This window comes from Tauraco erythrolophus, chromosome 5 (assembly GCF_009769465.1).
Source record: "Tauraco erythrolophus isolate bTauEry1 chromosome 5, bTauEry1.pri, whole genome shotgun sequence".
NCBI lineage: Eukaryota > Metazoa > Chordata > Aves > Musophagiformes > Musophagidae > Tauraco > Tauraco erythrolophus.
The window spans coordinates 55011061-55035084 of NC_141469.1; the positions used below are offsets into that span (position 1 = coordinate 55011061).

At 40.2% G+C, this 24024-nt stretch overlaps 1 protein-coding gene across 5 annotated transcripts in view; it reads right to left on the reverse strand.

Moving 5' to 3' along the window:
• MTUS1 (microtubule associated scaffold protein 1) overlaps positions 1 to 24024 on the reverse strand; it is a 91013-nt gene that overhangs the window by 24026 nt on the left and 42963 nt on the right. For 4 of the 5 annotated variants that reach the window (XM_086611852.1, XM_009981933.2, XM_086611854.1 and 1 more), the window contains one exon: positions 6815 to 7032. In XM_086611852.1, the coding sequence (XP_086467978.1) occupies positions 6815 to 7032 (218 nt within the window). Of the gene's footprint in view, positions 1 to 6814; positions 7033 to 10695; positions 11186 to 24024 lie in introns of those variants that run through there. The other variant, XM_009981935.2, reaches the window with a different exon arrangement.

The following is a 24024-nucleotide window of genomic DNA, read 5'->3' on the forward strand; positions in this document are numbered from 1 at the left end:
CTCCATGTGTATTTTTGAAAGGAGCAGTAGACTATTACTGTATTAAACTGAAAACGTCATTAACCATCTCAAATCAATAAATATACAGTAAAATTACTATTTCCAAATTACTCTCAGCCTTGTGAGTGTTATGTGTGCCTTCTTACCAAATGAAATAAGCAATCAGTTTTCACCTTGACTTATTACTCAAAAAAGAATTTAATTAAGCCTCAGAATACACCGCTAACATGATTAGCTGATAGAGACTCACTGTAACTTTTAATACTTCACTTCTCTCATTTGCTAGGTACGTTTATGGAGAATCAGATGTTTATTCCCTGATGTTTAGTGTGTGAAACACTAAAGCAGAGAACCAGCCAAACAGGATTCCTATGACTCACTTAATATTTAACACAGATCATACACTTGCAGTCTCTTTATGCTTTTACAAGCTTTACGTGGGATCTTATGCTCATATGGGATCTTCGTTTTCCCATTTAAAAGTGATGTTGACCTTCACGCAATAGCTTTACAAGGTTCGGTCCAGACATAGCAATATGGGCTGTTTACTTCTCTGTAACAGCCTGTTTTCTACTTAACAGGGTTTCCGAGCTTCAACATTAGTTTTCACTTGTCACATAGAATGACTCTTTCCTTACTTGTAAAAATTCTGATCTCATAAAAAAAATAAGTTTACCTTATCTAAGGAATTACTTATTTCTCAGTATTTTCCAAAGCTTTTTGTCTTAGTTCATCTCATCTGAGTATGACACAAAGCCTCCATCAGATAGCATGAAGCTTTGACAAGTTATACTGTCATAATTTAAGTTCTCATGTCTATAAAATTATCTTTATAAAGTTCTTTGAAATGCTAGAATATGAGATCCCATCCTTGAGCATAATATTAGTGTTTTCTTTGTCATTCCATTTTTAAGGCTGTTTAGAATTTAATCTGAAAAGACAGTACAAAACAAAAGAGGTAAACAAGAAGCAAATATATTACTTATTTTCTTCTTCCACTAATTTCTCCCATTAATTTTGATTTTGAATAGATACATCTAGTTTGCTACTGCCATTAATTCGGCATCTTCTTGAAAAAGAAAATTAAAAAAAAAAAGAAGAAATATAAGGTAGTCATGAGAATCAACTTCTTCATGGAAAGCAACACTGGTTGCCTGAAACACCAAGTTTGTTTCAGTTAAGGGTGTCTTTTCTCAAGACAACTTTTGCTAGGAGTAGCTACAGGACAGGACTCCAGATTCTGTGCAACCGTAACCCATTCTGAATACCCAGGTGTACCCAATAAATTGTTTAACTGAGGCCCTAAAAAGGTATTTCCACCAGAGCCTAGTTTCACAGTAATTAATGGATTAAAATTTTTTTCTGGATGTTAGAGCTCACAAATCTTCAACCTGTTGCCAAAAATATTCTTGTTCATCAGCAGCCACATGTTGCAAGGGCCTTGAGAATCATTTGAAACTTTCTTGCTTTCCAACAGCTACCTGTCCGAGGCAAACTGCTAGAGCCTAGGTTTGCTCTACAGAGGAAAGCTACTGTGATATCACTCAAATACACTCCTTTATTGAACAGAAAATATTTTAATTCCTCAAAGTCAAGATATTATCTTTTTACTTCTGTTCTAAGTGAATATTTTTTTTTTAAAATCTAAAGAAACACAAAAATTATCTCAATTAGATATCCTTATTCTCTCTTGTTATGTCCATGTTTTGGGAAGCTAGATGTAAAGAGAAATACACTTTGGATGAAAATCCTAATGAGAACTGGCCAAGTTTGATGTTACGTTGTAGAAAATCAAAACTATAAATTTAGCTCAAAGACAACAGGCCTGCAAACATATTTTGGATTTATGGACCAAAAATATGATTGTTCCAAATCTCTTCCTTTTACTATAAGCAGTTTTGGGTTTTGTGATGCAATGTGTACTTCTGCTCCTTAAGCTAGATATGCATTTCTCATTTGATAAATATAAATATTTTCTGCTGAACTTCCACAAAGGCCAGGACATATTTTTCTGATCCATGTGTCCATTTATTCCAAGGTGGAAAAAAAGTCTTTAAAGTGCTAAGAAGTTCCCAAGAAAACTAGTATCTTGCCTCTTGCAGTCATCCACATGTCCTGACAGTGTTGCCAGTTATAGTAGCTCATTTACTAATGGTTAATTTCTATTTCCACCTAGAAATACTGACGCCTGTTTCATCCACACAATTTCTAGCACATTACTTATGTTGCTTCTTGTGGCAGATCCACAATTAGTGGTATCCACATATTATTGTCAAGGCTCTAAAGGCTTTCAAATAGCATTTCCCTCTATGAAGGAAACTTCTTGAAGATGTTACCACAGTCATTGCCAAGTAAATTTGGAACTGTAAATTCCAGTCTTCCCATAATACCAAGAGAAGCACAATGGTGAAATTTAGTTTCTGTTCATCTCTGTAGCACCCTGTGGCACAGACACAAATCTGAAGCTCATTTCTACAGCAGAATCTGTTGAGAGCTCCTGAAACACTTCATTAGATTAATTTATTAGACTGGAAGAACAGAAATGGGTGTTCGTAACAATTAAACATTTTACAATCTAAAGGTTTTTAAACAGCCTGAGTAGTTCTGAATGTAGCAACTTACACATTAAATGAAAGGATGAAAAGGTAATATTTGCCAATTCACACACTTTAAACAGTCACAAAGCTGTTCAAGTCGCTCTAACAACACATCACGTTCCCACTCGAACACTCAATCTCCCTTGAACAGTCAAAACCAGATTTAAAACCAAGGTAGTGTTGTGCTGATGAACCAAACACCTCCCACCCCCAAACTCTTAGGAGTTTATATCTGGCAGTGAGTTAGAGGTGCCCTGAGGCAGGGGAAGGGGCTGAGCGCCCCCCAGCAGGCGAGGGGCCGAGGCTCACGCAGGAGCCGCCACCACAGCCTCATCCACTGGTGACGTACTTTTGCAGGACATCACAAAAACAATACGAGTTTGGGATTCTCCCTCCCAAGGGAGCACCTGGCTCCTACCCACAGTTGCAGACTTCTTGGGCAGACTTTCCCATCCCAACCCAGCACTAGTGGTTCTTCATTCCCACTGCTTCCCACAGCGAACCATTGTGCAGGGGCATACCTGTAAAACTTCAAGTATGGACAGACCTATAAAAGTAGACCCATCATCATTTTTTTTTCCTTCCTGACTGGATGCCTGAACTGGCTGCTCAAGGGCATGCAAGCACCAGCCCATAGAGACAGGAGGGCAAGGGAAGAGAGGGTAAGGCTGCAGAAGTGGCAGCCACCGCCCGGCTTACCGCAGACATGCCAAACCGTGTATTTAAAGCCTCTATGAATGCATCTGTTACTGAAGGACAAGAAATAAATTCAAAATTAATATGCAAAATCAATACCAGGGGAAATTAAAAGATCAACTAAAACGCAGCGGTGCAGATTTCAGAGTTTAATGCAGTTAAAGGTTAACGGGAGATGGTTTCCCTTGGCACTTCATGTGCTTATTGTAAATGGTTGATTTCACCATTTCCTCTGCACTGCCACTTTTCCTTTCTCATTTGAACTTAAAAAACAGGAAAATAGTTATGAAGTCATTGGAATTACCAGGAGATCAGTGGGAGCGCAGCAGTCTAGAAAGACTAAGCTTGCTTTTGTGATTACCCTGTAGTTTGACAAGTGCTTCCAACACCACTAGCACACATACAGCTGCCTAACAATGGAAAAACTCAGTACAGCACAGCCTTCTCACCAGCCACACTGTCCAGTGCCAGAAAGTATTCTGGATGCCAAGAGGGTATCCATCTGGTATTAACCCAGTGCAACAGTATCTCTTGCAAGGTAGAAATTGGGGTTTTCGGATTTTTAAATTCAGAAGAGCCTTAGTGAAGGTCATTAAGCATAGAAACCACCTGGAGACACCCTGATAGCTCGAGTATGAAGGTTTTATCAGAGCCAGCTCTTAATATTGACAGCTCCAAGATAACGCTTGCAAGAAGCATGTTTGAGCTCAGGCAGAGTTTTGTGAGAGATTCCAGCTCAGCCAGAAACAGCCCCACAGCACGGCTCAATCTCATTTAACCCTTCGACAGCAGCCTCCCTCTCAACTTCACTCCAGATGGGCTGGCTGCATTTTCAACAGAAGTCATTGCCAGCAAGTCCTGATTTTGTTCGCAGCTACATCACATTTCAAATGAGCTCATAAGAAGCAACTTTAAGCTTTGTGCAGAAATGCACTGGGACCTCTTAGAAAAAGAAAAAAAAAAAACACACAAAAGCAAACCCAAACAAACGCAATAGCTGGATAACCTCCTAGTAACTTCAGCTTTACAGGGAAAGTGGGAGAGGCTGGGGCAGGTTTTGCCAAGTGGCTCAGTCCAGGCTGCACAGGCTCAGAGAGACCTAACAGCTCACTCCAGCTCTTTTCTCCATTTTGCCAGGCAGCCTGTCCTTGACTCCATCTCACCGTCACACTGGCTCTGACCACACATTAGGATGGTCCACATCGCTAATCAGCGCAAAGAAACGCTCTCTGTGGCTGGGTTAGCTTTCTGGTAGTTGCAAGCTGAATCAGCCTTCTGCAGGAACAGATCAGGACCTTCCTCTGGTTACAGAAAGCTGTTTCATCAGCTTATGCTGGATCGTGTCACTTCACACTTGCTCTAGTGGGAGGAATGAAAGCACAGCTCTGTTCTTCATGTAATCAGCTACACGTGATTAGTTTTATTTTTTTTTAAATCAGAAAAGCTGAAGCTACTTTCAGTTGGCTCTGCAGTAGTTAAGCTGTGAGCCTCTGTCTTACGAGCTAAAAATCTAACTCCAAGTTTCTCCCTGAGTTTACCCAAAGAGTTTGAAAACTACAAAAGGGTCCCCAAGAGACACTTCAGAAAAATAAGCCTATGGCCAGTTGAGATTAAGTTAGCTATACCAGACTCCACGCCTTACCAGAAAGGAAAAAAAAAAACAAACCACAACAAACAACAACCATCAAACCAACAACCAAAACCAAAAGAAACCACAAAACCAAGATGATTCTTCAGAGTGTTCCCTAAAACACGGAAATCATACAAGTTGTTTCCCTCAGCTAACTACCCGATTCTGAGTATTCCTTACACCAGCCACAGCAGAAGAGTCCTTCTCACCTCTACGGCAAGTACACAAGAATAAAACAGTGACTGTTCACCAAGCACTGTCTTATCCTGGGAAAGGGGAAAACCACGTCAATAATTGGTATGAAAGTACATCAATATGTCATACTTAGCCCAGTTTCATGTGCCTAGACTTAACTCTCCAAGATTACTCACTTTATACAATTTGATAGAAATAACATTTATTTTTTCTTTCCATCTTCAAAAGAATAATGAAGAGGAAGAAGGAGCAAAACTACTAGTTTCCTCCACACAGTTCTCTCTTCCCTCCATTTTCAAAACAACTTTTTTCCTTTTTTTTTTCCTTTTTTTTTTTTTTTAATAACCATTCCCATTATTCTACCAAAAAAAAAAAGCGCCCATTTGGACTAAGTGGCCTGTAAAATGATCTGGAAGAAGCAAATATGCATGACAGGCTTCTTCTCATTAAATATTACATTGATAAAGTATTCCTGAATTTTAAAAAGTTGCAGTATAAAATATTTGAGAGAAGAATCTAGGCCAAGATATTTAATTATAACAGTTACCAAAAATCAAGGTGCTTATTATATAGCAATTAGGAGACTGCAGAGAAGTTTCGCAGTGAGAATTTCACATATAAACGTCACAATTTCAGTTGAGATGACAGGCATCCAAAATATCAATTTGCTTTGAAGATCTTACAACTAGGTTCCTTAGCAGAGAAAGGTGTTCCCATGAAGAGTTTAAAAAACCCAAGCAAACCAAACCCATAAAACTGGCTAAGAGCCACTGCTCTCACTCAGTTGAACCAGGCTTGGACTTAAACAATACTTTTAGATGAAATGAGAGCAATCACATTATCTCGCAAGAAAAGAATGTTATTTTTCTGGCAGTACACTACGACAACTCAGTGCTTTTTTGTACACCAGACTATAAAATCATCACATATTGGAACAGCTGAAATAAAGCTGGTATCAATCTTGGAACATTAGTTATAAGGCAAGAGAAACTGCTATTAAAGCCTGCATCAACTGTTGCAGCATAAATCTTAACTAATTTCATTAACTTCAGATTTTTGTTCTCTCTTTTCAAAGCAGACCAAAACTTTATAGTGTAATATCAAACTGATACTGTCATTAAATATGTCAAATAGACTAAAACAAATAAATATGAAACCACATCAGATTAATTCCATTCTGAATTCCAGGTGAATTTCTAATATTATTTTTTTAAATGAAATGTTGATAATTTTAAGACACCACCAATCATGTAGGATTCAATAAATACAACCATTATAACTCACACTTTATTCTGAATATCGCAAAAACATATCTACCCCTTATATATTCTTCTACCCAATGTCAGATAACAAAGCAAGGTCATGCAGATTATCTGTTGAAACTACCTTTTCCTACAAGGGCAGAACTTGAAGTATATACTTGGAAAGGTACTCAATCCTGAAGGACTCTGACTACAAATATTTTATAACTTCTAAAAAGGATGTGAAGAGCCCATAAAACTCAGCGTCAGGGGTTTTATTTTTTTTCTATCCAGTTGATGCCAGGTGCAGGTTTACTGCTACCTCCACAGGAGAAGAGAAATCATTGCAATGGAAACACAGATGTTATGTATTGGTATATTAATATTTTCAAGAAGCCCTTGTTGAGAAGAGTTCAACAAATTAAAGCCAAAATGTATTAGCTGTGAGTTTTTACCTCAGACTGCAGGTGCTGGATCACAACTGTTAATGCTACAAACTTCCGGTTACTGCTTGTCAGGAATTTTTTCAGCTGCAGGATGATTCCATTTTGAGTCTCACATTTTGTTTTGTACTGTGTCAACTCGGCTGGTTTTGTTCCAGGTGAATGCACATCTGTGGAGGCTTGAGTTTGTATGCATGAGCTCCTGGGACTCCGCTGCTTGCCCTTGTCAACTAAAACAACAACAACAAATTAATATGCACTTTATGTTGAAGTCTCACCAAAACTTAAAACAGGTGGAAAAGAAAGGAGTTATAAATTCTTATAAACGGTCCCTGAAATACTAACTAGGAGAAAGGGTTATTTTAATAGCACTGCAGAGCAGACACCATCATCTGCAAGGTTAATTTCTAGCACCATAACCTTGTATACAATGTTTTGAACTTTGTCCTTGCCTTCGTGTACTCTCTAGCTTACTTCTCAGCATACTCTTCACACCATGCTTTAAATAAATATTCCCATAAAATGCAACACCTTTGTTGTCCTATCTATCTAGTAACTTATTTCTTAATTGTTTGCAACACGGATTTCGTATTTCCAGCACTCCAAAGTACTGCTGAATACAAAACCGTTTCTCCTGCATTTACTTGGTCTTTTTCTTCCTTTCAAATTTTTCATTACAAAAACTTCCCCTTTTGCAGCTCAGCTTTAAGTTTTATTAACCAGAGGTCTTGCAGTGTTTCTTACTGTCAGCAATTTCAGTCACAAGGATGAGACTTTAAAAAAAAACACTGTAAAATGTAACATATTTCCAGTTTGCCCTGCCACTATTCACGGTCCAAGAATTACATGGTTGATTTAATAGTCCTAGTTATGTGGCAACCTCAATCCCTTCACAGTACACAATCATCTCATGTCAGAGGAAACCACATTACATAATCCAGGCTTGACTTGTAAACACTGCGGCGGTTACAGGTTTCTCCGTGGCTTTCAGACTGGAAAGGCAGCACCGTACCGCTGTGCAGATAGGGCCAGTCCTCCCCGTTGGATCACACCAGGAACGAGCAAACACTTTTGCAATAAAAGGCTGATGCAATACATAAATATCCCTTGGCAATTTAATGAAGACATCTAGGCAGATTATTTTGTACAGTTTCAACTTAACAAGATTTCTTCAAGATAAAGTGAAAAAAAAAAAACAAGAGGTGAAGTTTGAAGAAACGAAAAACAGAAACATGCATAAGAAACAGTGGACAAACTAACCAAATAGAGACAAACTAACCAGAGAGAAGTAGTTGCTCATGAATCCTTTCTGAAGCCTAAGTACCTAGTTTGGAGGTTGCCAGGTGACTCTGGAATAGTCCTAGCAGTGTAAGGTTCAATCACACAACCGGAGACAGTTATTAATAACAAAAGTTTTGATTCTCAGTTAGTGTTAGTCTGACTGACACATCAACTATTACATTCATACACCAGTCTTGCACAGCCTTCATTTGTTTTTTCAAAGCACTTGAAAACAAGTTTCCTGTTCAAAGTACTGGTGTCCTCTGTGCCTCTCTTACTGAGCCAAGTATAAAGTGCCTCCCGAGCCTATTAATTTTCCAGATAAATCCTCTCTAGGCAGATTTTCTGTCATCCCTCATAGTTAGATAATTGTCAACGTATTGCTTCATCGTGTTCAGATATTCTTGTGTTCTTGAAGATTTCACTACACTTTTGCTCAGAGATGCTCACTGTTAAAGGGTATGTTTTCCATTAGAAACTTACCGTCTTGCAGATTAACAGTAGGGCCATTAAAAGGTGTATCAACATAATAACCCAAATCAAAATACAAATCTGTAGGGGAAATAAAGATCAAGCTTGGCTGCTACTTATAGTTAGCTTATTTGTACCACCATTTTAACTAATGTGACCATTTCTTTTCTCACAGTGCAGACATAAGAATGTGTTTTGAGTAGACCTCTTTAAATGAATTGACATTTCACATTTGAGAGCAACCACATCAGATTTCCAACAATCTTATGGAGAATAGCGTGTTTAGGAAAATACTGGTTACCTTCTGAAGCTCCTTCAAAAATCACAAGAGACAATAATCAAGGAGATAGCGGAAAAAACAGCAAGGACTAGAGAACAATATGTACAGTCAGTCCTTCCCTGCCCTACTGGCTCACATACTCCTACTCTCTCAAATATTCCACCTCCCTTCCTGAATGTTCCACTTAAATAGAAAACTACAGCAATCTTCTTCATTTAAGGGTACTGGGTAAATTCACTGATACAGATGATAGTATCATCATTTAATTAACTATATGAAATGATTTTTACATCCGTTTGTAGGACCCTGACAGAGCTGTGTTTTATTCTGGGGAAAAAATTACATCACATACTGTTACCTAATGAAGTTATTTCATTTAAATTCAGTGATACGACAACTAATCACAAATGACACAAGACTCCAGATATTCACTGTTTCCAAAGTTCATCCAGCCTTTATCAATTTGCCAGATTCACACCATTGCTTTTATCGTGGTGTCCAGACTACGAAGCCTTTTCCTAGAAGCTCATTCAAACATCCAACCAAGCCAACCCTGGATACTATACTAAAAAAAGCTGAACAAAAAACATCCACTAGAGAAATTCAGTGACATTCCTGTTGGCAATTTTATCATAGACACGTGCTATACACAGCCACTTCAAATGTTGAAAAGCATTTCTCTGCAAGCATGAACCCTCTGCCTCTACAGATCAACACCAGTGACACTCCAATGCTTATTTATGGCTTATGTACCTCTAGGCAATGACAGATTGTTTCCAGATTTGTATAGAAGGCATACTGTGATGTCAAAACAAAAGCCATGCTTTCATTAAACAAAAGCATCATGAGTCTAATTACTGGTACAACACATCAGTGATGGACTCTAAACTAAAGACAGTATTGGTTACCAGACCAAGTTCTCATTTTGGCCTTTTTACTTACTGCCTTTATACAGTCAGACTTGCAAAGCAGAACAATTTTCATCCTTAAGTTAGGTTCTGGACTCCTCTCCAACAGGCTTGAAAACACTGTACCCAATCTAGTTGAAATGCTCAATTTCTGAAGACTAGAAATCAGATTCTCAATTACTCCATGTAGCACAGTAACCAGACGCAATCACCATCTAAGGTCCTATCCTCCTTCATACCAGCTAAAAAAAAATATTTAAAAAATATATAAAAAATTAGCAGTGATTTTGCAAACACTAAGCCTTTTGATCACTGAATCATTCACAGAAGATTCGATATCTCGCTGGCAAAAAGAATACCCCATGACCTTGGAAAAGGTTCAGAAATCCTCCCACTCCCTCTACAGTTGCTACACAGATGGCAGCGGCTGACTCCAGTTCTTTGGGGTGAATATTAGACCTGTCCCAAGCTTTTCCATAAAGCAAACTGTTTCCCATACGTAGTTTCTATAGTTAATAGGCGTTCAAAAGCAAGAAGTACATAACTGTACGTGAGGGTGTATTCCACAAAGTTAAGCGCTGGGGTACTGCCCAGCACTTGACATCGTACTTGGCTGGCTAGCTCAGAACTCGCCTGGTACCACTGGTTTCCCAAGCCTCTCTATCCTATGCGCTGTTGCTGGATTACTAGATGAAACATCTATCACCCACTTTTTGGTTTGCAGAGCCAAATCAAAGCCTTCCTTTGCTTATCACATACTAGGAAGGTCTGTGATAATAATAACGTCTATGCTAGCTAGAAATTATTTTCTTTAAACAAGAGATTAAAGTTCTAAAAAAAAAAAATGTTATTTCTTAAAAGCATTTCAAATAGCCTAAACAAATTACTTGACAAGCACAAGTAGGAACAACCTCACTTCTCTCCCCATACTTTTGCAGTCACCATTGTCTTACCCCTAAGCACCTTCTTTTCACACTCCTCATCCAAACTGTTAGCTTCCACAGGTTTTTCAAAACCCATGTGTGTCTCGTGTAAGCCTTTTTCAAAGGAAAATCCTTGCTCAGCATTTTCTTTTGTAGGAAGATGCAAGCTGGTAAAAACTTTCTGCCTCTCCTCCATTTTCTGGAAAGCCTTGTCTACACATGTTAAATTGGTGCTCACTTCTTTGATCAGTAAGACCAGATCAGCCTGAGTATTTAATCGAGCTTCCATTTCTTCTCTTACTCGCTGGATTTCCTCAAGCACAGTTCTTATATCCAAGTGACTGGACTTCACCTCAGCTTTGAGATCTTCTTTCACCTGTTGCTGGCTCCTCTGCAGTGCTAACACTGTTCGGATTTCCTTTTGAGATGTTTCCACATCACGCTTTAGTTCCTTCTGTCCAGCCTGCATTGCCTCCTGGCCAGCTTTCACTTCTGCCAACAGAGCAGCGAGGCACTCCATCCCGATTCCACAGCAGTTGCAGGACCTCTTCCAGTGTCACAGCTTCCAAGCAGTCAAGGGCATTTATGAGCTGGTAGCAGATTTCCCCAGGTAGCAGGAGAGCTAGCACATAGCCCTTGGTATGGTATCCACCTCAACTTACAGTGTGCCGCAGTGAAGGTACTAGGTAAAAGTCTAGTACAAGGCGAGACAAAGGTACTAAATAAAACACTTCAGTAAGCAGGGCTCCAGAGTCAGAGCTCCTTCTCAGGACTCAGCCAGAGCACTAATCAGTTTAATTGGCAGATTATGCCACACCTGAATTTTTTAGAATCTTTTGCTGACATCATCGTACGTGGGATGTCACCCCAAAAGCCACTCCCAGCAGTCATTTGATCTGTGCATCAATCAAAGTATGCCCGGACATCAGCAACCGGTTTGTTGCAACGCAGCCCAACGCTGCAAGAACGCGGCAGCCCTTCCTCTCCAACACAAAGGCTCAGAAGGAGTCCAAACTGCCTGCAGGAGCTGAAAGCCAAACAGTCCAACAGCACTTAGTTATTTCAATTGTATATTCAACGAGGTGATTATACACCTGTCCTTCTGCTAATGTTTGCAGTGAGGGTTCAGGAGTACATCTGTGAGCACCTTGGACGCTGGTTCACTCCCACTGAACGCCCTCCTCATTCCCACAGCTAGCAATGCTCTTTTAGCAATCTTTGGAAGAACTCAGATCCTGAGGAAGCCCTCTAGTCCACAAACAATAAATAGTTACCAGAGCAATACAGGAAAACTGACTAATGAGATATTTTTGGCAGGTTAAGGAGGCCTTTTAGACTTTCAGCTTCCAGGTCTGAGCATTAACTTTTCTCTGGTAGGAGCTAAGGCTTCTTACTTTTAAGCACAGAACTCACAATAGGTCTAGGCTCTGCATAAACAGGCAAATTAATGACACCAGGCTGTTAGCTGTTGTGTTACACAACAATTTAATTACCCAGTCATTGGATTCAGTTTGGAAAAAAATGACCAATACAATGTAGATCTTGGTCTACAGAAGGCGTCAGTCTCTTCCTTCAAAGAGGCGAGCTGGTATTCAGCATGACACCCAGCATTCAGAGCAGGACTTGAAGCAGCACACAAGTTGGAGCTCAGGAGAGCTTTTATACCACACCTTTGGCCCTGTCATAGCTTCAGGATACTTGTGGAGACCGTGATGATCCCACAGACACCTCAGCGCAGAGGACCTATGCTATCCATCCAAAATCACAGTAACCCCTATTAACACCATTTTGGGCTGGGAAGTGTTAAAAAGAATGTAGATAGTCCACACATGCACAGATGCGAGACTTCAAGCTCACCACAGGGCTACTGGCCAAAGAACCAATCTGGGGAGTCCTGTTTGCGATGAAAGTTTACTGCTCACTTTCCAGTTCACCTCTACACTAGCCCAGGCATACCCATGGAACCAGGAAGGTATCCGAGACATCCTCCACGCAGAGCACCTCGCAGCTTGCAGGTACCCCCTGACTGTCCTGCTATCACAGTAGCATCGCAGCCCCATGTGAACACAATGCCGATGGCGGAGTTTCTTCTTGGGTCTCTGTATCATCTGCCAGAAGACCAGACATGGGCTTTCTCATGGGATTTCCCCAGCACAGCTACAGTCCACAGGTGTAGTTTCTTCCCCCTTCAGCCCCTTGCCCCATTTCTAGCTGGATAGCTATCCCAAGAGCTCACGAGCATTATTAGTCACATACAGTCACCACTAAGGACCAGTACACAAAACAGACTGCAGAAGCATAACCTGAAATTTGAATCAAGGTAACATCTTTGACCAAAGGTTTAGGTAGGTGAAGAGAGCCAGGTATGAGGAGCACTAGCAATATTTCTGCATCCCTAGACCAACACCTGCAGCAATTCAGCTCAGTAGCATAACACTCCATTCCAACCTTCACCATAGCTTAGTGGTTCCTAAAAACCTCACCAACAGAGGTGAAGCACTTGCAAAGACCTTGTCAGACACCTCCCGGCAGCAAATGAAAATCCAACTGAATTGATTCCCACTGGTTCAGGTACGATACAGATAGAGAACAGGTCTCTCTATGTGAGAGGAAGGGTATTCACCAGGCTCCTCGACGTAATCACCCAAGATCTCACTCTTCCTGACAGCCCAAAGGCTGCAGCCTCCTTTCTACACATGTGTGCGCCCACAACAATTGCCAAGTGCTCTCTGCTATAATATAATACACTGGGAAGAAAAGCTCTTCTTGGAAACTGGTCTCTTGCTCTATATGAAAACATTAATTCATCCAGAACGTAATTGATGCTTTTGGTACATCCTTCATTCAAACTAAGAGGTCTGATCACTAAGGACTCTGGTGATTTGTAAAGATCACTTTAATCACATAGCTTCCAGGCAGGTTTCCTTTTCTTTTCTCCACTCTGGAAGACACTCTTCAAAAACTTACCTAAATTAAATTTGTGAGTAGATACTACAAAGCAAACTGAAAGTCTACCGTGGTTGCTGGCACTTAGAATTGTAAAGCCTGTCTCTTGGTAGCTAATGACATACGAACAATAGCTTTCAGCAATGCACAGCCTTCCCAACCCAGAATTCATCGTCTCAGAATTACCAATTTCTGCTGCTGTACATCAGCTTCTGCTCCAACTAAGGTGTCTCTATCCTCAGTGCATCTCAAGTATCTCAACATTTTCTCCTGTTTAGGAGAAAAAAACCTTCTACTTTCCTAGACTAACAAAAGTCAAACACAGATAAGAATTTTCTCTCACGAGTAAATTAATGATTAGAGGGGAAAAAAACCCAACTGTTTAAATAAAAACTGGTCTATTTGGGCAGGATGTTTGGAACTTTTTTGTTTGTTTGTTTAAAGTATTTCTTCTGCTTTATGAAAACACAGAAATCCTTTACACAATTTGCTACCAGCAAACACAAACCACCCCTACTTCTATAGCTCTAATATTATGAGAATAAAATCCATAAAGTTACAACATCTGAGAAAAGCACCATGTATAGTTTTGACGTCAACACAGACACTCGCTAAACCACAGGAACAGTTATATTTTACAGCGTTACGTAATATGGTGCATCTGAAATATCAAACAGAAGAGTTTACACAAAGCTTACAGTGGATTGTACAAAAATCCATTACTTTGATTTTCAGGGTGGTTTCAGGTTCTGTATGGCTGACCAGTTTGTACAGCTGGGACTGGGGTCAGACTTAAAACAGCAACCGCATATTTTCACTTCCCAAACATGAAAGAGGAAGCATCTAGTTACCTCTATATATTGACTTTTCCTTTTTTCAAAAAGTCTGGTTTACACCTAATTATCATTGGTAACCGAACACACTCCCTCACTGCTAAAATACCCACAATACACAAACAAAAATAATCTCCCCCTTGGACTTCTTGGGGTTAGGCTGGCAAAGAGTTTGAGAACTAACGAGAAAGACCAAAATAAAAATCAAAGAAGAGAGTAAGGACTAGAAAGGGAGACAGAATGGAGCACTTGTGACATGTAATAGGAGGGAACACTCGGACAAGCACATATCCTTGCAAACTAGATACATACTCATATTAATGAAATCAGCCAAGTTACAATTGAAATAGTGAACTAAACTTAAGGAAACGCCACCAACACATCCCACAACACACACTGAACCGAGTTATGGAAAACATTACAAAACATGTATCCCGTACAATATTAACAGTCATGAAACACTTACAAGCTAACTATGTTCAGTGGAGTTTTAAGCTAGATCAAATTTCTCCAAATACACTGATAAACACTAAAGTAAACTTTAAGGTCTACCTGTTCGTATCACAGTTTGAAGAACACAGACCTACACTGCTGACCTCTACTCTAGATGCTTTATCTTTTCCTCCTGAAAGCGAGCTAGTCCCATCGATACAGTACTGTGTGATCCATGGGTCTGATTCCGGGGTTTTTCCCTTCAGGAGTTACCAAATCTCAGTCTCACATCTGAACCAGCCCACAAGAGAGTACATAACTTCCCCTAGTACGTTAATCTTTACACAGCTAGTTCTGAAGCCTCAGAAAGCCTCTACGATTCTCTCTCCATCCTCCCCTGCTGCCTTATCCCCCGCCGCAATGCGTACAAGCTATTCAAGCAATGCAACGGAAGGACTGATTAACCATTTGATCTCACGGCTTTGATTTTAACGTTTGCCTCGTGACAAGCTATGGCACTTCAGAGAGTGAGACTTAAGAACATCCATACAAATAAGGAAGCTGTTGAGTTTAATCCACAGTGGTACATACATTATCTCTGAGAGGACCTGGAAATTTGGCTAGCTGTAAATTACCACCCTAAATTCTTTCAAAACTCCTGCTCTGGGCTATAAACCCAGGAAGCACTTTCAGACAAATATACAGGGAAAGCAGTCACAAAACTAAATTAACAGTGTCTGCTGAGGGCTTGACAGGCTAGACTTGGATGGAAGTCTTCCAACCGCCCCAGCCGCTCCACAGCTTGGTCAACTGCAATTTTTGCCTGCATCCAGCTTGGCAAGTGGCGAATGCGCACCTTCCTGTTGTGCCTCTCGGAGTCCAGGCTGGTGACTGCACAAACACAGACTCCTGAAGAAGAGATGTTCTGTTTCTAAGCTCTGCCTCAGGCCTGTCTATGTAAGCCAGTGCAGAGAGCCTCAACTCACTCTGTTCATGTGTCAAGCACGTCAGCCACGAGCCAGTTCCAGTCCACAGGAAAGCAACTTCATTTTTCAGAGTTGTGCCTGAATAATTTGCCCAACTGAAATTCTGAAGAAGATGCTGTACCTCAGAAACTCTTCTAGCTACTTATTCAGCTGGTCTTGTTCAAGAAGCTGGGGGAAGAGAAATAGCACTTTCTCGTCTTGCATCTCCCCCTGCATCAACACAGTCTGGAGCTCAAGACAACAACTAAATGCTTTCTAGAGCAGAACTGCAGCTCTCCCTTTGCTTTATTCTTACAGTAACCTCTTGAGTTTCCCCTGTTCAGGGTCAGTCACCAGCCCATGTCCAGGAACATCAGCTTATTTTAGCTGTCACCAAATCCATTTCAAGTTGTTCTGAACAAAACAGTAACCATCACAGAGGCTTTTGAAAAGGTTGCAGGAACTGAACAAAATTTAACTGCAAGCAGGTAAAACCTGACCTAGATGCTTAAACTGACTCAGCAGGATTAAGGTATACACAGCAGAAATCCCTCTGTCTTTCTTTGCAGGGGTACAAAGGTTTTTCAGCATATTTTTCCTTAAATGTTGGCGTAGTCTGGAGAGGGAGTGCAGAATCATCACAGCATTCCAGGCATTGAGTCTGAAGTACTGTATCTGAAGTCGGTACTCACGCTAACTCATCCGTTGACTTACAGTATTACTGCACTGACTTCTAGCCTCAGTACAGCATTTTGAATCCATCCCTTTTCGCCCCTCACTTCTAGCTCCAGAATTGGATATTCTCTTTATACACAAGACAGTGAAAAGCCAAGGGAAGTCTCAGATGTATTTACGTACTTCAAAGAGCTCTATAACTGTTTAATCACATGCTTAACACACACATATCTTGCAGCACTGGCCACCTGGGGTTTCATGCCAGTAGGAGCAAGGCTCTTCTGAAGCAGAACCTATTAGCATGTCAACTGCTTCCCTGTCCGTTACAATGCTATTAGGTAAGAAACCAAATGTTTACGGACCATGCCAGAGTCCTGCAGCCTAAAGCTATTACACAGAAACTATAATATATTGCACACAGCTCTTTATTAGCTTCCTGTTTGTTGACACTACAAATGGAGCATAAACCAAGGGCTCCATTTCGTTACAGCATACTTTACACAGAAACAGAGGTGGAAGAGGAAACCTGTAAATACAAGTGACTGGAAAGAAACCAAGAGATAGCAAGCAAGGCCAGTTTTCCAACAGCACGGGTTTCTAAGCGAGCTTTTGCACGATCTCCACAAAAGGCTCAGCAACCCCAAGCGGTTCTTAACTACTTCTGCACAAGGGTTCTTCTGAAGACAAACTCCAGCCTACTCCTTGTCAGTTAATCTGACACACACTTCACACTCTTTCAGGCTCTGAAGCGACAACCCAGAGTGCATAGCAAGCCCTCGGCCCTGCAGTGTGATGGTCTGGAAGACTTCTGTTGGATTTTGAGCATGGCCCTGACCTCTTTTCATGAGGGAGAGAGTGAGGTTTCCCTGCAATCAGGAGGCACTGGAGGCAGCCATGAATCCAAGGCAAGAAAAGTACCAACAATGCAAGTGTGACATTGTACTAAGGCTCCTAGATAAACCTCAATACATCATCTTTCCAGTTCCTACCCCAACAGGCTCTCACCCACGACAGCCTTTGAACTGGGTTCTCTGTGTGTATATGCCTATTAAAATTAACCACCCATTAAAGCCTCAGTATTTCTTAACCAAAAACATGCCTTCATCCAAGTGATTAACACTGCTGTGTCTTTGTTTCCCTAAGATGCCACCTGTCCTACAGATTATGGCTCTCAAGCTTGTAAAACCGTTTTAGGACATTGTCAAATGTACTATTGATTGCCTGGAGCATGGTGCTTTTCCCTCCAGAGGAAGCATGTTAACGACACACATTTTCATTTGCCAGTAATTTGGTGTGATCTGTTACTACACTGATTAAGCATACAGAATCTTAATGTTGCATTAGCCTTACTCACATTTCTGAAGACTACAATTTATGCTTTAAAACCTGCATTAACCTTATATCAAAGCTTTGCAAGGAGCTAGATTATGATATTTGTAAAGATACCTAAACTATATCCGAGAAAAGGTATTACCTTCCAAATTACTGGCGGCTTCCAAAATAAAAGCACAAAGATGAGTGTTAGCTCAACTCATTGCTGCAATTGCCTGATCAACCAGTCAGAGCATTTTTTAAAGAACAAATTATGAAGGAAATTCCTGTGATCAAGACTCTCTTGACCTGGGCCCTACACTGTTTTATTGTTACATTTCATCAGTAGCTGTTTCTTTTCCAGTCCTTACAGTGACAAAGTTAATACTGGGTAAGATGATGTCAAATGGCCACACATTTTGTCAACCCTAGTAGTGGTACATTGACAAGGTCAGTGATGATGGCAGGAAAGAATTTAAAAACCACTTCAATATAGCGATGTCCAAATTCTCTAGCAGATTAGAAGAATGGAAGGGATAGCCTTTACAAGTCATGTTTTACAAAAGACTTAAAGGAGTCCCAGACTTGAACATGTGTGCAATTAATGTATGAGACAGACATCTGCCTGTAAATGCATAGTACACATGCAAGCCTGACTAATACTCTGAAATCTCAGCATTGTGCCCATAACACTGTTTACCTTGTGCACCACAGGCTTATCTTACAGAAGCACTAGCTGAGTTTCGAACACTTAATCCACAAAGTGATTTTGTATTAATATTGCATTCACAACATATTTAGTCAAGTTTACTGGAACTGTAACATCTAGAATTGAAATAGGTTTTCATCTAGACGGTACATAACACGCACGAATACGAGCCACACATCAACTACAAAGATAAAAATACTAGTAAGCCCACCATACATTCAGACATGACTGCAAACTAAATAAACAAATCTGAAATGCTATGCAATTTACAGAAGACAACTCTTAACATGCATCAGCTAGACTACCAGTGGATCAGGCTTGTTCTGGTTATTTTCCAAATAATCGAGAGCAATATTGATGCTTGATTTCTTAGCTTGTTCTGAACTAGGACAAAACCCGGCACATGTTAGTTAACCATACAGTGACACATATCACTGTTTGAGGAAAAAGAAAAGGAGGGGGAAGACGGTAAAACTAGCTCACTGTACCAAGAACACAAAGTCTAGAGCATGGATGTTTTGATATGAGAGGGACTGGCTGTACGTACACTAATGAAACAACTCTTCATCCACCTTAAAGACCACTGCAGCCAGTCATCCATTTTTAAGAACAAAGATGACAACAGCATGGAAAGTAATTGCATGAGGATGTATGAAGGTTAGGGTTAAGGTGTGCTGATGCCTTGGTCAATAAGGACTGAGTTAAAGTTTGTGAGCCATATCTCAATCTACTATCCTTGGTTTAAATATTCAAATTTTGACACATCAGTTCAGTATATGCCACAGGCAACCCTAAATTTTTGAATTCCCTAGCTTTTCAAGGAAAAAAATTGCTATATTGGGAGCTACCAATTATATTTACTTAAATGTAAATCCCTGATGTAAGTTTCTAGTTCAGGTATTGCTCTGAGTAGGCAAAGAGACATCTGAAGCAGTCCTCTTTTTTCTGCATGCCTTCTTATAGTTGCAGCTGTGCCTTGTCGTCCCCGAAATGCATGTCTGTTCAAAGAACCAAGCACAGAGCGATGTTGAAGACTGATGTTCCTCTCTGCTCCTATTTCTTCTCCTCTCTCTTTTCTCCCCATTTCCACCTCCTGTACCAGAAGCTGCTGCTTGTTGCCTGGTGCCCTCTACTGCTTCATCACAAGTACAGGACATGGCGTATTTTTGCCCTTCAATCTGCAGCCTCTGTCTACAAAGTCAGGACCTAGAGTCAACTGGGACAGTGAATCTCACCATGATTAGTTCATACCATCTGCAATCCCTTCCCAGATCCCATTAATTGCTTCCCTAGTGCGAATCCTCATCCCTTCTTCTTACTCCACATTGTTCTTGGATACAGTGAGGGCTGCCAGTTACCTGTTTGCAGATTCTGAGACATGGAGTATCTTCACATCCAGCAAAAGACTTTCAGTAGGGACAGAGTGTATGTGTGCATGTGGTGTTACAGAAAGAAGTCCACTATATATCCACACATGTGTAAGAAACCCTCACATGACACCAGAGAGCAGAATGAAGTCAAGACCACCTTTCTGCTTTCCCAGCTCTTCTGAAGATCCCAGCAATCACAAGCGATCAAGAGGTGAAACAGCTGATGCACAGCCAAAATGGAAGAAGCCATGTGAGCTGCAACACTTGAACTCATTCCTTCCTTAATATTTAATAATTAGTCCACCCTTCTGTGCTCAGCATCAGAAACATAGGGCTGGCAGTAACCTCCAGAAACCATCTACATTACTCCATGTTGAGGGGTAAGGTAAACACTACCTAGACATAAAAGGCATTTCACCAGACTGCTGAACTGTTTCAAGTCTTGCCACAAAACACTCCCCTGCATTTTTTCATGATGCTTTTTCTTCCAGCATAAACCTGATCTGACTTCACGAAGGCTAAATCACAGACTATAATCTCTCTACATGCTACATACTTCATGCAGATACTAACAGGCTAGCTGAGAAGTTTTCTCTTCTGTTCTCACACATGCATGGCAGTCTCCTGTGTTCTGGGAACTCAGATGTGTAGATAACTACTTTTTAACATGCTTCCTTCTAAAAGTGCTGGTGAGCATTTTAAGTATGCTAAGGATAAACATCAAGTAAATGGGAGAGACAATTACTTAAAAATCCAAGAGAAGTTAACAGACTCAAATTTTGCATCATAAATTTATTCTAGCTCTATACACACCAAACTTGGCTCCCACAACCCTAGGTTTTAACAGCTAATTGCAGGAAGAACTCCAAACAAATCCAAGCACAACCAAAAAAAAAAAAAAAAAAGGCACACAAAAAATCACCCAACCCAGAACTAATTTGGAACTTTAACTGAATCACTGAACTAATTTCTTCAATTGCCTACCCCTAATTCCATGTAGCAATTCTTCCTTCAAAACCAACATATGATTAGTTAACTGCCAGAATGTTTATTAGCTCAGATTCAATGTTAGATTCAAGAATTTGGCATTTCTCTCTAGTTTTTTTCTGAATTACTCAAAGTCTTTCAGAGTAAAAGTCTACATAAGGCTCAGTAATTTGCAAGAAATCCTAATATCTCCTTGAAAACAACTGCACAAAAGAGATCTGTAAAATATAGGTTTGACCACAAGACTAGCAGGTTAATATGCAACAATTTCTTGCACAGTGTCTGCAGCTATCTTGGATGGAGAGGACAGAGTGACTTTTAGTTTGAACTCAGAAGCTATTTATTCAATCACACTAGTATGAGCTGATGTTATATGACTGTAACAAATGTCACTGGACTTACGCGTGGCACTGAAATGCTGCCTATAGGGTATTATGGAAGAAAAAGTAGGACAGGCAGTGGGAATTTAAAGAGCCTCGGTTATGTTTTGGTTTATTGTCTTTGTGCCAAAACTGTTTCTGAACATATTCAGCAACAGTTTCCTGTGTTTATGAAACTCTACATCCATTTAAAGACAAATAAATCCAGATTAGACTCAAATTCACTGATGATGTTCTTTAAAAAGCAAGGTGATAGCACTTCTAAGCATGTAGGAAACAGTATAATCAGTGCTAAGTTATCCAAAATAATCATACTTTATCTACCAAAATATCACTAAAAAGTTCAATTTCAATATCTTCCTCATAAAAGAGATGACTGCAGTTTACAATTTCAAGTTACAAAATAAAGAGCTAATTCCAAATTCTCCTTTTGGTACAGAGAGATTCACTTTTTAGAGAAGTCACAAATTTCTGAGTATAAAATAGGATATAAAACAATTCAGAGACGAAGCTAGGACATGAATTTTGCCCATGGTTTCAAAAAAATCAAATAAATTCAGTGGTGACATAGGCATGATTAAGTTTATAGATTGGAAATGAACTGAGAAAAGTAAAGTTTACAGTAACTGTTCGACTTTCCAAATCCCTTCAAGAAGCAGTCCTAGAGCTCTTAGGAGCTATGTAGAAAATGCTAATGTAGCATTTTCAACATCGTTCACGATGGTATCACCCAATGACCTTGTTTCAATCAGTATCTCGATTGGTTTTAATCAGAGCCCAAAACAACAACCCAGCAGGCTGCTCCTCCCCAGCTACACTGACTTCATTCGATAAGTTCAGGTTCAGTCCCAAATTAGGTGTTTTCCCATAATTAAAAAATAACCAAGCAGTTACTTCGTGAAAAGTGTTATTCTGTACCATCATTTCCACACAACAGAGCAGAAGCATACATTTACCATATTTGCAGAGGGATACCCTGGTATATCTAGATCACATAAGGGAAGTTCCATTAAACTTTTTCTATATGTAACTAGAGGATTATCTATTTCTATAACTGTTTCATAGCTTGGTTAAGACTGGGTTACTCTAGATCAGTACTGTTTTTCTACGCCACTAGAAATGGTATTTGCACATATCCACTGGGTCGGTTTACATAGTGAAAGTAATTTTTACTTTTATACCTACTACTATTCCGATTTACAGTTGAAGCACCTGTGCTATTCATCCTTTTAGATTACACATACCAACACAGTTAACATGAAGTGATGTCTCCGTAGATGAAGGAAAATTTAAACAGCCACAAAAATTAGAGATAAGCTTACAACTTTAAGAAAACGTATTTTAGGAGACAGCAACATAGCATTTTTTTAAGAAATACCAACATAGTTGAACATTGCCCAGAGAGGTGGTGGATGCTCCATCCCTGGAGACGTTCAAGGCCAGGTTGGACGAAGCCCTGAGCAACCTGATCTAGTTGGAGATATCTCTGTTCCTTGCAGGGGGGTTGGACTAGATGACCTTTGAAGGTCCCTTCCAGCCCTAACCATTCTATGATTCTATGTGTCTAAAATCAACCTTGAAACGGTACTTTAAAGCTACCCTAGCAGTGAAGCACAATTTGCTGGTCAACAGAATAAAAGTGCATGTTAATAGAACCACTTCACTTGCTGCTGGTTAAAATCATCCATGCGAACTCAATCTTTCATGCTTCAGTGCAAGACAGAAAATATGGCATCTTAAGTGCCCCACACCAGCTAAGTGCTGCTGAAACATCCCCTTTTGAAAAGGCACACGAAATGCACTTATACAATTCCTGGCAATCACCACATCACAGTTAAGGACCTATTTGGGTACTTCCTGTTATGTTAAACAGTTTTCCTGTTATTAAGCAGCAAAGACATCTCCCCAGGGACGTGCCTAGAACATTGCACACCATTGTTTCAGGAACAGCCTGAGCGCAACCCAACGGAGTCCACGTGAAAACATCTTGCCAAGCTGAAAACAAAACAGAACAGGGCAGCACCGAGTGCTTTTATTAGCCACAAGATATAATATGTCTCCACCCTTTGAGAGGCATAGGGTCTTTCAGCTGCCTGCTGACAGCACCTGGATGTTAAGGGACTTCTCTTAACATTCCCAATGACTCCTAATCAAACCATGCAACTAAAGATCACTTTGGCGAAGGCTGCCCGGCAGGTACCAGCGCTCCCCTCAAGAACGGATTGCTTGCCGCGCCTGCTGTGGAGACCAAGCAGTTCCTCTGGAAAGGTTTAAAACATTCATTGTGTCATTCCTTGCATTTAATGTTCCCCCAAGTCTCTTCTGTTCAAGCTAACAAACAACTACAAAGCTGGCAGGCTTACATTTTTTCTTAATTGGTAGGCAAGGAGGGAAGGAAAGAAGACTATAGCAATTTTCCTGAGGAGCTGATACCTCAGGTAACTGCGGTGTTCGATGGAGTATACCCATAACTCACTGTGAAGACCAAAACCCACATGTGAGGTTAATCTCTATGAAAGATCTCTAACTACAAACATCTCTACTTGCGCTGCTAATAAATGCAGCAAGAAAAATATTCACTGCACACTACACATGTACCTTGTCTTCCTTGACCCTAAGTCCTAGCTGAGAGGTCGCTCCCGAGACACAGGAATACAGGTTTAATAGGGTAATGCTATTCATTTCATATGATGACTTTTTTTTTTTTTAAGTGGCAAAATCTCTTAATTTGATAAGCAAGTGGTAGATTGT